The sequence below is a fragment of the Rhinolophus sinicus genome, chromosome 5 (genome assembly GCF_057876585.1).
Source record: "Rhinolophus sinicus isolate RSI-liver-muscle chromosome 5, RSI-T2T, whole genome shotgun sequence".
In the NCBI taxonomy this organism is placed as follows: Eukaryota; Metazoa; Chordata; class Mammalia; order Chiroptera; family Rhinolophidae; genus Rhinolophus; species Rhinolophus sinicus.
The window spans coordinates 76,304,009-76,316,993 of record NC_142505.1 but is presented as its reverse complement, the minus strand read 5'-3'; the positions used below and the strand labels follow the sequence as shown (position 1 = coordinate 76,316,993).

The 12,985-nt window shown below is 57.5% G+C and overlaps 2 protein-coding genes across 11 annotated transcripts in view; one reads left to right on the top strand and one right to left on the bottom strand.

Moving 5' to 3' along the window:
- Positions 1–313: 313 nt before the first annotated feature.
- The window catches only part of SEPTIN8 (septin 8), a 25,913-nt gene continuing 13,241 nt past the window's right edge, over positions 314–12,985 (top strand). For 3 of the 10 annotated variants that reach the window (XM_088798603.1, XM_019756054.3, XM_019756057.3), the window contains exons 1-2: positions 11,482–11,605; positions 12,591–12,786. In XM_088798603.1, coding sequence (XP_088654729.1) covers positions 12,620–12,786 — 167 coding nt within the window. In that variant the 5' untranslated portion in view covers positions 11,482–11,605; positions 12,591–12,619. Of the gene's footprint in view, positions 570–10,902; positions 11,059–11,481; positions 11,606–12,590; positions 12,787–12,985 lie in introns of those variants that run through there. The other 7 variants (XM_074313493.2, XM_088798602.1, XM_088798605.1 and 4 more) reach the window with 5 other exon arrangements.
- Positions 586–3,714, bottom strand: LOC141567265 (uncharacterized). The gene is made up of 2 exons (XM_088798606.1): positions 3,144–3,714; positions 586–982 (listed from the first exon to the last, which is right to left on the bottom strand). The coding sequence occupies exons 1-2, from the start codon at positions 3,163–3,165 to the stop codon at positions 666–668; spliced, it is 339 nt and encodes a 112-aa protein (XP_088654732.1). The 5' UTR covers positions 3,166–3,714; the 3' UTR covers positions 586–665.

Here is a 12,985-nt window from a genome sequence, read left to right as displayed (position 1 = left end):
GTGTTTCCAGTGCATTTGCAGGCTCCGACGTGGTGGAGGCAGCTTGGTGGCGGAGACCCCTGGGGCACACGCAGTACCCCACTCTCCTACCCCACGGAACGGGCTTCCTAGCGCGCGGGCCCTGACACTCCCACCCGGACTCGGCCCTGGCCTCCCGGGGACACGCGGCAGGCCGGCAGGCACCGGCCCCCGGTCCCCCAGGCACTGCCCTCCCGGGCCCCCCAACTCGCAGACTACAAGTCCCAGCAGCCTCAGCAGCTGGCACCTCCCGCCTCGCCGCGAAGACCCCCGGCCGTCCCAGCGGCGGGGCTCCGGCTGCGCTCGTGGCCGGGCCGGGCGGGGAGGCCGGTCCCGCGGGCGGGGGCGGGGGCGGCTCCGCGGCTTCTCCCGCCGCCGCCGCCAAGGGGAGTTTCCAGGAAGTGGCCATATTGGATCCATTCAGCCGCAGCCGCCCGGGCGGAGCGCGTCCCGCAGCCGGCTTGTCCCCGTCGCGGCCCCGGGTGCTCGCCCCGGCCCGCCCGCCCGGTGCGGAGCTCGCCATGGCGGCCACGGACCTGGAACGCTTCTCGGTGAGGGCCCTGCTGGGCCGCGGCGCGCGCAGGAGGCGCGGGGCGCGGGGAGGGAGGGGGCCGCCCTGCAGCTGGCCGGGGGCGCGAGCCGGGCTGTCAGCGCCGCGCGGCCGGGCCTCGACGCCGGGCCGGCTCGGGGACACCGGGTCGGGCTCTTCGCAGCGCTCGCCGGGGTCCCGGGGCGTCGGGCGTGGGAGCTTTGCCGGGTGGCTGGCGGGGTTGCCCCCCGGGGCGCAGGAGAGGCAGGCCCCCTTCGCGGGAAGGAGCAAATAAATACCCGCCTGGCTCGGGCCAGGTGCGAGGACAGACTGGGGTCCCGGTGGGCGGGAGGGGAGGATCCGACATAATTGGAACCCCCACGTCTCCGGGTATTGCTTTCTGCACTGCTGGGGAGATTCCTGGCCGCGCAGGTGCTGTTGGATGGACACCACCGGTGAGGCTGAAGCTCTAGGGTTCCGGGGGAGTCCCCCGAATGAGTTCAGGGCAGTGGCAGACTGGGCCCTAAGACCCTGGGCCTGCTTTTCCTTCCCCCTCCAGTCCCCACCGCCCACCCAAGCGGCGGGATCCTGGGTGCAATTCCAAGTAGGTCCGGCCTCAGTGGTCGGGTTGGATCTGAGGCAACCATTCCCAAGGAACAGGAGCGATTCCAGATTCAGCCCAGTGGGTGTCTGTCTGGGCCCGTTAGGGTATGCCTTCTGCAGGGCCGAGGGCTCGGTGGTCACTGCAGGGGTCTCTGGGCCTGATCCGGCCGATGGCCAACTTCCTAAGGGTTTTTCTAATTTACCCGGGGGAGAGGGGCCTTTTGGGAGTTGTGTATACTTGTCCTCTGGTGTCTAAGGCTGGATCTGGGTGTGTCTGGGAGGCTGGGCTGTGACAGTGAAGGAAGCTGTGTCCTCCTGCCAGCATGTGAGGCCCTGGTCGGCAGGGAAGGGGGAGGGACAGCCCGGGGCTGTTGGGGGGGAGGGGGGAAAGCTGGATATGTGACCGATAAGGAATTGGTGTGGGGCTAAATAAGGGAGCCAGGGCTTATGTAATTAATGCTATAAATACAGTCATCTGAATTTATGTATGTAAATGTTCCCTTTAATCTGAAAATACATTTGTTGGTCTATTTTGGAAATATGCATAACTAAAGCAGGAGCTCTTGGTTTCATAATTTCTAGCCTGACGTGTTTTGTTTTCATTGGGGAGGGGGCTGTGTGTCAGTTAAGTAAGTTTAGATACAGGAGGAGCAGATTCAGAAGTTGGAGGAATCAGAGATTCACCTCACCCCTGCACTGTAAACCAGAATTTATGTACCCCAGTATGGCAGCGCCAGGATCCTAACAGACCTGCCGATTAGCTGGAGGCCAAGAGACCTGTGAGTGTGTGTGTCTGTGTGCATTTTTCCTGCCCAGCTGACCAGAAAGTTATGTCTGGGGCTTGTCTGTGGTGAGAGGTTGCTCTAACCGTTGGTCTTGCAGGTGGGAGCGGTATGTAGAGCACCCAGATTCAGACCGCCTGACATGAATCCTAGCTGGCCATGTGATTTTGGACAAGTTATTTAACCCCTCGGTGTTGTCGTCTGTAGTGCCCATGTGGGTGTGAAGACTGGCCTGTGTGAGAAGGCAGAGGAGAATGTGTTTGTTCCATTATGCGGCACCCTCCCATCACGGACTGTCCAGAGCTTGTCCTCAGAGACCAAGCTGAGAGGCCCAGCTGCGCTGCCAGGAGGTGGACTGGAAAGGCCCTTCCCCTCAGATTCCCATGCTTGCTCTTTGACCATTTCTGGGAGGATTTTAGGTGTTATCCTCATGGTGAGCTGAGACACAAAGAGGGGACGGACTCAGGTACGGGTGTACAGCCCGAGCTCAGGGGCCTGGATTACTGTGCTAGGTTAAGCTGGATGGATGGATGTGCTCCACACCCTCTAGGCTCTGGGCTGTCAGACTCCTTGGAGGACTTGGACAGAGTTGAATTTGGGTGGAGACTTTGGGTGGGGTTTGGCCTGAATTTAGGAGTCTGGACTCCCTTCTCCTCCCCTGGCTCGTCATCCTGGGAAAATAATTTCTTCCTTTATCTTGCTATAAAATGGACACTACCACACTGATATTCTTCAAAGGGTTCATGGAAGGTTAATTGTAGTCTATGGCATGTTCAGAGATATGCTTAGGTGTCTGGCCAGCCCCAGGCTTGACTTTGGTGTTAAGCCGTGGCCATGAGGCTCTGATCTAATTGAGCTGTGGCAGGTCTACACTGCCTTTCAGGCTGGTTCAGGGGTCGGACCAGCCCTGGAGGGCTGGGAACTGTCCCAACCTGGAGCTCAGATGAACATACAGAGTTGTACTTTGAGGTCGGTGTGTGCAGGGTTCCTGTTCCACATAGTGTGATGTAAACACCACAGGCTCAGCAGCCTTTACATCTTGGCTGGGCTCTGCTCACCCCTAGACCAGCCATGGGATTAGGGTTGACATCTCCTCGGTGAGCCCCCTGGGGAGTTTTCTGTTACCTCTTGACCTCTTTGGGCAGCCAGACTCCTGTCTGTCTACTCTTGCTGCCCCTCTTCCTTACTGGGTCCCAGACTCACGGGCTTACCTTCTGTTGCCCCCAGGACCATCTCCTGTGTTTCTCCGGTCAGGGTCTCATGGGGCAGGGTTCAGACTCCGTGGGCAGGGTTCAGACTCCGTGGTCAGGGAGGCTTCTGGGCCAGGGGAAAGTGACGATATGAGGGGGAGACAGAAGAAGTGTGCAGTGTGGCAGCATGGCAACCTCACGCCTGGCATTCCTCCCAGCCAGTCACTCCCCCCACCCATCTCTGCTTTATCCCCAGCACCATCTGTCACTTCCGTTGTCACCCCTGTAATCTTGACACTTCCCCAAGAAGCAGGCTATACAGGGAGTGCCTGTTCCCTCCCTGAAGCTGGAGATGGTGGGAAGGGATGGTAAGAGGCAGCCCTCTGGCCCACATGGGGCTCTGTCACAGAGTAGCATCTCCCTGTCCTGTAAAAATGGCCAGGAATCTCCTTGCTGAGCTGTCCCAAAGGAGAAATGAGAGCTGAGCAAGAGATGTCTGTGCAGCTCTCAGTGCCTGGTAGTGTTGAGGGTTCAAAGTGAGCCCCATGTTCCCCTGGGAGATGGGTCTGCCCTGCCCTCCTTCTCTCGTGGGCATTGTACCATGTTGTGGGTACTCACCTTAGGAAGGTCTGCCTGGGATCTCGATGGGTCTGAGTAGGGAGACTGGTAGGAGACATTGGTGATCCAAGGGAGCACACGATAAGGGACTAACCAGGGTAGGAACAGTGATCACGCGGTCACTGGATGCGAGAATGGATGGAGGCCGGGACCCAGGGCCTGACTCTTGTCAAAAGCTTTGGGTGGCAGGGAGGGCGCTGGATGCTTTCTGTCCATCACCTTGTTGATGCCCGCAGCCCATGGTTGGGTGAGGTTCACACTCTGGTTATTGGCAAGTTGGGGACTGAGACCCAACCCCAGCGCTCGAGTACCACTTGAAATGGCAGAGAGGGTGGAGCCCTCTGAGTTTTGAGCCCTAAGTTGGGCTCTATGGAGGTGCATATTTGGGCCAGTAACTACTACGAATTTCCCTGTGGCTTGGGTCCAGGTCCCGGACTAAGCAGCTGCAGAATGACAGAGCAAAGGGCCTGAGGGCCGGCTGATCTCTGTGTCCCTTGCAGCCTCTTTAGCCTTCCTGCCTCTACGCTGCCAGTTAGGGTCTCGGGATCCCCAGGCATGGCCCCCAAGACACAAGCTTTGCCAGACAACCAGATGTGCAGCTGTGCAGGCAGGAGGGAGACACATCTGCCTGGGAAAAGGATACCTCCCAAGGTCAGCATGCCTTCATGATAGAGCTGGGGTGTTTTCTGCTAGAGCCATCTGCCTCCTCAGGGTTCATGTGAGGAACCATGGCTGGGAGGGGTGGTGGAAGATGGCAAGGGGCATTTTGGCTGTGACATCAGTTGTCCTAGGTAGTCTTGGGGCAAATTAGATATTCTCCTCCTCAGGTCACATGGCTTCCAGGTGGGTCTCGGCCCCTACCGTAGAGGCCACATCATTGGAACAGACCCAGGGGAGGAGGGAATAAGGGCCTATTTCAGATTGCAGGTGTGGGTTACTCTCTGAGGGGCCTCCTGGGCTTGAGGCACCTGGGGCCTAGGGGTCAGTAGGGGCTGTGGGCATGGATCCAAGTCCACTCATCAGGTCTGGCTGAGGTGCCTGGGTGTGAGTCTGATACTCTGGCAGGTACTGGGGCGAATGGGGCAAACAACAGAGAAGTATAGCAGTGCTGCCCTGAGCCGCCATTGGCCCAAATTGGTGCCCGTGCATTCCTCTGCCCCTTCCCAGCACCAGCATCTATCCTGGGGTTGGAGGGGTCAGGGTCACCTTTGCTGCCCACATTCCCCTTTCCAAGGGTAGGGTCTCATTCACTGTGGAACACAGGCTGACTCCTTCCAGGGATGTCCAGACCACTTACGACTTTCCCTGCTGGGGTGGGGGTGGGGACTGCCACTGGAGTCCCAGAGCTAGGTGGGAAAGTGTGGACGCCTGGAGTTCCAGTACCTTCCGAGGCCCAGAGCGCCTCCCCCATCTGCTCCCTGGTGGGATGGACCACTCCCTTTAGGCTGCACAGCAAAGCCCAAGAATGTGTCTGTGACCTTGGCCTGGGGCTGAGTGGGGGGGGCCCAGAGACCAGTAACCAAGCCCTTGGTTTCTTGGAAACCTGATTTTGACATGAGTGAGCAGCAAGCCATCCCACATTAGTAAGTGCAGCCCTGGTTGTCTGTGTGCAGAAAGGGCAGCGCCCCTTAATGAGAGTGGAAAGCAGAGAGGATGGAGTATTGGGGTCAGGGCTTCAGATGGCTTCAGGCTCTGGGGGTCGTTTTGCTTCCAAAGTTTGGCTTCGGTTCCCAGGATGGGGAGGGGATGACTGGTCTTGTGAGGTGACTGGTGGCCCCCTCCTGGGGCCCAGCTGCCATCTTGCCATCGTTATCTCATCTGCCACCGTGTTGTGGTCATGAAGGTCTATCCTTCTCGTGCCTTCTCCCCAGGTCTCTGTTGCTGTCTTAGAGAGACACTTTGCTTCCCAGGTGTCCTCTTGATTCGGCACAGGTAGATCCTGCCTCTGTTCTTTCCTCCTGGCCCCAGGTAGCAGCATCCCCCCACCAGCTCCCATATGCATCCCTTTGGTTATTTCCCGTAACCTTTGACCTGGGCTTAGAGGCTTACTGTGGAATCCTGGGCCCAGAGCCTAAGCCTTTCCTGGGAAAATTCCTGGGATTCCTATCAGACTCAAGGACAGTTGCACTATGACCACGGGTTCTGGCCAGAGGCCTCTGCTCTGGTTATTTAAGGCCCAGGCTGCTTAGAGTAGCTAGAGTGGGGGTGGGGTGGTTAGTGCCAGAAGCATGGGTGGAGAAGGCTCCCAGTGAGGCAGTGACTCCTGGGTCCACTGCACAACTTTATAGCCCACACCTACCCCCAGGGCTGGAGCTCCCCTGTGGAGTGGGCTTCCTGTATGCCTGGCAGGGTGCTCAGGCCAGTGGGTGCCAGGCATGTGAACCTGGGGTGTGGGGATGGGGAGAAAAGTGCTGGGAGTCCAAGGCACCAGAGAACTCTGAGGAAAGCCTGGGTAGGGGGCTGCTCTTTGTCCAGAATTCAGGCATCAAATGCACTTGTGGTGGGGTCTCACCTCTGCTCCCACCCCAATAACCAACCTAGTTTGGGAGGTTTGATCTCAAGGGTCTTTATTCACCTACAGCTTCCTTGGCTCTGTCGGTTCAGACATTCAGCAGATTTCTAATTCCTTCTGCATAAAAGCCCGTTTTTGTGTGGGCACGCCGTGAGACACGGTTTCTCCCCAAATCCTACCTCTCTTCTTGGTAAAAAGGGCCGCTTCTCTTGGCTGGTGACTAGGCTGCTCCACAAGGCTCAGACAGAGCATTTCCTGGTCAGGAAAAGGACGTCCTCGTTAGTTATCCACTGGGCTGCATAACAAAATGCCATTCTCCACTTTGTTCTGGACGGCCGGGCATGGAGGAATGCAGCTGGCCTGAGCAGTTATTATTTTGGTTGTTGTCTTTGATGTGCCAAAGAAATGATGACATAGAAGCCTGGAGCCCAGCTCAGGAGCCAAAAGCTTGTTAGTGATTAGGGGGGGATAATGGCCCTGTGGCGGTTCCCACTGTGTGTGGAGAGCTCAGAGCTGCCAACTCTGTCCTGGAGCTCTGAGGACAGTAAGCGCCCCCAAGCCAGTGCCCCGGGGGCTGGCTATGTGAAAGGGCCAGAAACAGCTGGATCTGCCTCTTCCCGGGGTCCCGACTCAAGTTGTCCAGCCCTAAGGCTCCTCCCGGCAGAGCGGCTCCTGTGGGTCTCCGTGCCCCAAGGATGGGAGCGGGTATACAGTTCTTCTGGGGCACTCTCCTGCCAGCCCTGCGAGGTGGTAGACGGTCGGGTCATGGGCCGGGTCCAACCCCCAGACGTGTTTGTTGGGTCCTCATGGTAGTTTCAGTCTGTATTAGTCTCCAACCTTTAAAAATTAAGGGGTTTCTTCAAAATCTAGCTGTCTAGATTCTCTTGAAAAATTGGAAGATTTGGCAATACAAGGTCTGTATTCCCACAGTTGGCAGGAGTCGCAGAACCATGGCCATTGTGGACTCAGCACAGGCTCTGCAGTTCCCCACTGCTCCCATTCTCCCCAGGGACCCCACACTCAGTGGCTCTTTCATCTAGCAGGGAGCGGAGGGATGTGGCTGGAAGCATTTGTGTTGCAGTCTTACCGTCTCTGTTCAGATCCTGGCTTCACCCTCCCGAGCAGTGTGGTCTCGGGCAAATTGCTTAGTCTCTTGGGCCTCATTTGTACGGTGGAGATAACGTTCCAGCCTACCTCGTGGGGCTGATGGGTGGACTAAAGAGATTAAACTCGAGTTGTGCACAGTGAAGTGCTTAGTAACTGTGAGCCCTGCTTGTTGTGACTATACTGTTCCCCTTCACCCATCCTCATTACCTGCCTGGCCTCTGCAGGTTTTTGAATTTAGACTGAGTGAGATTGAGCTCCCGAGGCCCAGGATCCGGTTTCCTCATCTTTCCATTGGCAGCCGTCCCAGTGTCTGGCACAGCAGATGTGCCCAGGGAGCACGTGTTGAGTGGCTGAATGAATGAGTGGGGAGCCTTGTAAGAGCAGCAGAGGCAGAATAGCAGAGTGGTTTGGGCAAGGGCTTTGCTGCTCTCGAGTCCCTGCTCGGCCCTCATTAGTTCTCCAGGTGGTGGGCACCTGTTTTCTTACCTGTGCAATGGGGACAATAGTGGTGTCTGCCACACAGGGTGGGGAAGGGACAGCGGAGAAGACTGTCGGTCACTGGGCTCAGACGGCACAGGTGGTCCTCAGCGAGGTGATGGTGTCGTCATTTGACATCTGCTCCTTTGGTTGTAAGCACTGAGGCATTTTCCTTTCCATGCTTTTCCCTTCCCTGTCCTTTTCCTCCCTGATTTCTCCCGGTTTTTCTGCATTCAAAGAGTTTCACTTTGGAGACTAGAGCAGTCAAGATGCTTTCCGTGGCAAGAAATACTAGATAGCCCCGCTCAACTAGCTTAAGCAGGAAAGGGGAGCTATGGCCAGGGGTCAAGGGAAAGGCCCAGAACTAGGGCAGACACTGGCTCTCTCTCCTCTGTGCTTTTCTTGTCTCTGCCATCCTCTGGCCTTCAGCCTTAGGCTAGCTCCCCTAATGGTCACAAGATGGTCACGAAGGCTCATCCTGGGTCATGTGCTTGTATCGGAACCAATTGTGGGATCGTGCCCAGGACTATTAGGACCCACCCCCAGAGCTGAGCTGTGGTCTTACCTGCCAAATTGCAGGGCTGGTAGCCAGGTCGCCAGTGGGAGACAGGAAGGTTCTTTCTGTGTTGTGGTAGCTGATAGGTGTCAGTGATCCTTTGGAGGCTGCGGGCTCCTCCTCGACGGGGACCCGACGCAGGTCAGCAGCAACACCAGGGGTGGGTAACTGGGAGCAGATGTTGTCGATGCCACATGTAGGATCAGGGAGGTTGGCATGAGTGACTCAGGAGAGCGGGGAGGTCAGCTCGGTCTTCTGAGACCAGGGAACAACACTGTCCCCGTGAGGGCCAGTGGCCATTCTTCTGTGTGTGTACGTGGATGTGTGCACGCATACGTGTATGGAGGTGATGGGCACTCCCAGGGTCCCTGAGCCTCCTGAGCAGGCATTGACCCGGCGCTATGGCCCCTGGAGTGACAGTGCAGCCTGGGCAGAAACCTGGGGATAAAGATCTCCCTGTGCTCCACCTACGTCCCCAGAGAGCCACGCTGTGTGAGCGAAGGCAGGCAGGGAGAGGTGGCTCATGTGAGACCCCCCTGCTTTTAGCTTCTGGAGCCTGGTACTGTAAGAAAGTGGGGGGACCTGGGAGCAGGATGGCCCTGAGTCTGCACAGGTCTTCTGCAGCAGAGCGCGCCTGTGGTCCAGACGCAGCTGACGGGGTGGCTTTTGGCGGCAGACTACAGGATGTTGGATTGTATCCTGATTGTGTCACCCTTGGAAGAGGCGGATGAATAAACATATTGCCTTCTCTGCAAGCACAGCACGCCTTCAATTTTGGAGATTTTCAGTCTCGCCTGAAAAGCAAAAAGCTCTAGACTAGCTGTTCTGTCCTCCATTTGATCCTCAGGCTGCCATGAGCAGGTGGAGAGACACTAAATAGTGAAGCTCTGTGTAAGGTGGGCAGATGGCCCTGACGCGGTAGCAGTTAAGGATGGGGTTTGGTAGTTTGTAAATGGCAGTGTTGTCGAGCACGGTGGACATGGTGGTGGGAGGGTGGGAAGAACGGGAAACCTGACCTCCCCCCCTGCAGCCAACTTCGAGGAGCTTGTGGAAGAGATAGAGAACCAGGATACATTAAAAAAGGACAACCAATAGTACAAGGAAGTGGGGTCACTGCCAAGGGAGGGGTCTGGAATGTAAATACTTAGGGGCCAGGTCAAAGCAGGTACCAGGAAAAAGGGAGAGTGAGCGCTGGAGCCCAGGGAAGGGGCTGAGTTTGAAAAGTGAATTCAGACGTAACCAGCGGGGTGGGAATTGAGCGTGTAAGGAAGGCCTCAGACCATGAAGGTCCCAGAATGCCACGCTAGGGGCTTCGCACCCGACTCAGCACATCCTATGAGCCATTTACTGTTTGATGTGGGCACCAGTGAGAGGAAGCTGCCTTTGGGACCTCTTTGTTATGTTTGCAGCCCTGGGGGTACCTGGGCTTGACTGGGGAGGTTGTGACATGATCTCTTGAGTACGGGATAGGGAGAAAGGGCCAGCTACAAGAACAGAGGCTCAACTGAGAGGGTCGTTGGAGAGAGCAGGTTTAGGGGTAACCCTTATTTGTTTGAGGGACAGTACAACTGCCCAGAGGGGCCACATGGGGTCCTGGCTGCCAACACACACCCTTGGGAGTCAGTGATGCAGGGCACAGTGATTGAGCTGGGGGTGGCGTTGGGTGGGGTGGGCATAGTTAATGGAGAAGATTGAGTATGAATGCTGGGGGCTCTGGTTGGAACAAAAGAATGGTTAGGGGGGTTCAGGCTGAGGCAAGAGGCTGTGGCTGCAGAGAGGTCACAGAGCGCTTCGAGCTGTGGAGACCCCTCTGGGAAGGGCAGGGAGCCAGCGCCCTCGTGTCCGCTCCTGAGCCCCTCTACCACTGTGCCTGTACCCACACTGGCATAAGGGCTGCCACTGTCCTAATCAGTAGCTCCTGGGGCTGGCTTCATTGGGCCTGTTTCCTCCCCTCTGGCACTGTGGGCAGGAAGGCAGGATGAGACTCAGACCCACTGCCCTTTCCCGTCTTTGCTCTTTCTAGCTGGCGGTCAGGGCGAGGGGGCTGGGAATGGAGGAGGCGTGTTTCTGCCCAACATGGAGCTGCCCGGGGCCTGTCCTCAAGTGGGGCCAAACCCAGGAAGGCTGAGCCTGGGAACTGTCCCTCAGAGGACATCATTTTACCCCCGTTCCCAGGCAGGCCACATAAATTGGAGTCTGACCGTGACCCTCTGCTTTGGGTGCTGCTGGATTCTTTTTATAAAGCTGTGGGCCAGCTCCAGTGACCCCAGCTCACTTGGGTCCAGCTGCCTGCTTCTCTGCCAAGGCCAGGTCTCCACATTCTCATCCAGAATCCTCCGTCTAAAGAACCAGGGTTGGGATGGGGTTGAGAGGGTGACATGAACCAATGCCTGGGGATCCCCAGGGAAGCCCACTGAGGCAGGAGGGAGGAGGCCTCAGAGTCATGATGCCTCAGAGACTGTCCCTGAGCCCCAGTGCTGGGTCCACGTGAGCTCTGGCTTCTTTAGCAGGGCCCCTGTGTGCATTCCACACGGGGTGCGTGAGGAGCAGGGGGGCACCTGGAGGACTGTGAGCCCGGCCTGATGGGGGAGGTTCCTCGACCGAGCTCAAGTGAGGGGCCAGACCTGACTCTGCTTGAATCCTGCTTCAAAAGGAGGGTCTATGAGGTCTGTGTGTTTGGGGGGACCGGGGGGGGGGAGGGCAGAAACATACATATTCTCTAGCCTTGGCCTCTTGAAATCTTACTTAAGATCCAGGGACCATCTGGGGGCTCCTGGGCTGGAGGATAGGGGAGCCCTCGGGAGTAACAGCCAGGAGATGCCCCCGGCCCTGGCACCCCTCGCCAGCCCAGATGGAGTAGACCACAGGTGACAGGGCCTGTTCCCAGATGGATTCAGGGGCCTTGAGGCCCATTGGGCTCCCTCTGTGGAGACTTGGCCTGGAATTGAAACTCTGGTGTCCTCATGTTGTGTCCTGAGATGTGCCGAGAATTCAGATGGTGGGGGGGAGGTGTTGACTCAGGTATGGCCTCCCCCCAGGTTAGCCCCTCTTCCCAGTGGACTCACCGCCTCGCTCTGTTTCTCTCTCAGCAGAATGCAGAGCCAGAGCCCCGGAGCCTCTCCCTGGGCGGCCACGTGGGCTTCGACAGCCTCCCTGACCAGCTGGTCAGCAAGTCGGTCACTCAGGGCTTCAGCTTCAATATCCTTTGTGTGGGTGAGTGTCACGGCCTGGCCGGGGACAGTCTCAGACAGAGGAAGGACGAGGGCCTTCTGGGAGGTGGGGTGCTGGCCACCTGTCGAGCTGCAAGGGGACCTCCCAGGCACAGTGACACCTTGGGAGGTCAGGATTAAGGTTTGGGTGGTGTCTTTGCCAGGGTGGAGGACAGAGGTGGAGCGCGGGCCTGCCTCCGAGCTGCTGTGAAGAATAAACAGCAACGTGAAAGTGCTTTTTAAACTGACACTGTTTACCACAGAGGTTTAGGTGATTTGTTGATTTAAAACACATTGACTGTTGTTCCTACTACGTGTCTAGGACACTGTGGCAATCACAGTGTCATGTAGTAAGAGCTTCCGCACCCATCTGAACAAATACAGCCGCAAACAGGGGGCTCTGAGAGCTGCCGTGTGCTTCAGGGCGTGGGCTCCTGAGGCACAGAGAATTCGGCCAGACTTTGCACAGATACCCTCGCCTTAGTATGTGCTAGACTGTGGGTCGCCCTCAAGAAGCAGCCTAGCCTAAACCCCGAGTTAAAGCTGTATAGAGCTGGGGCCACCCAGGGCAGCTGGGCCAAGCTACTATGGGGTGCTTGCCCTGCTGGCTCCATGACCACCCTGGGCCCGGGAGGGATGGCATGCAGAGCAGGAGACTAGGTCCCGTGGAGACCAGCAGAGGCCAGTGTCCAGTGGTGTCTCACAGCTGCCTCTTGCCCCCTCACTGAGGAAACATCTTGCATATCCTGCATAGCCACGCTTCATGTCCAAGGCAACCCTTTGTCTCTTTCTTCCACATGTTATTTCTGAGGTCACTGAGAAGGCATGGCTCCTAGGGATAGGGACAGTGAGGGATGAATTGGGAGGCATGTCCCTCTCTCTTCTGTGGAGGCTGAGTATGCCTCAGCCCCATCCAACCCAGCCAACAGCCAGGGACAGCCCCAGTTCCAGCCTCTGATATCCCCTCCTCTCTGTTCCCTGGTCCCCAGGAGAGACTGGCATTGGCAAGTCCACATTGATGAACACGCTCTTCAACACGACCTTCGAGACCGAGGAAGCCAGTCACCACGAGGAGTGTGTGCGCCTGCGGCCCCAGACCTATGACCTCCAAGAGAGCAACGTGCAGCTCAAGCTGACCATCGTGGACGCTGTGGGCTTCGGGGACCAGATCAATAAGGATGAGAGGCAAGAGGCGGGAAAGGCGGCCCCTCCCAGTCTCATCCCCACCCCACCCCACCCGTTGACCTTGGTTTGAACCCTCTGCCTAGCACTCTTCACTCTGAACCGTCCCCATACAAATAACCAAGCCCCACACCCCATGGGGGCCTGCGGAGTCCTGAGGTGCAGCCACCTGGCCCCAGGCAGGCACCGCAGCCTGCTTGTT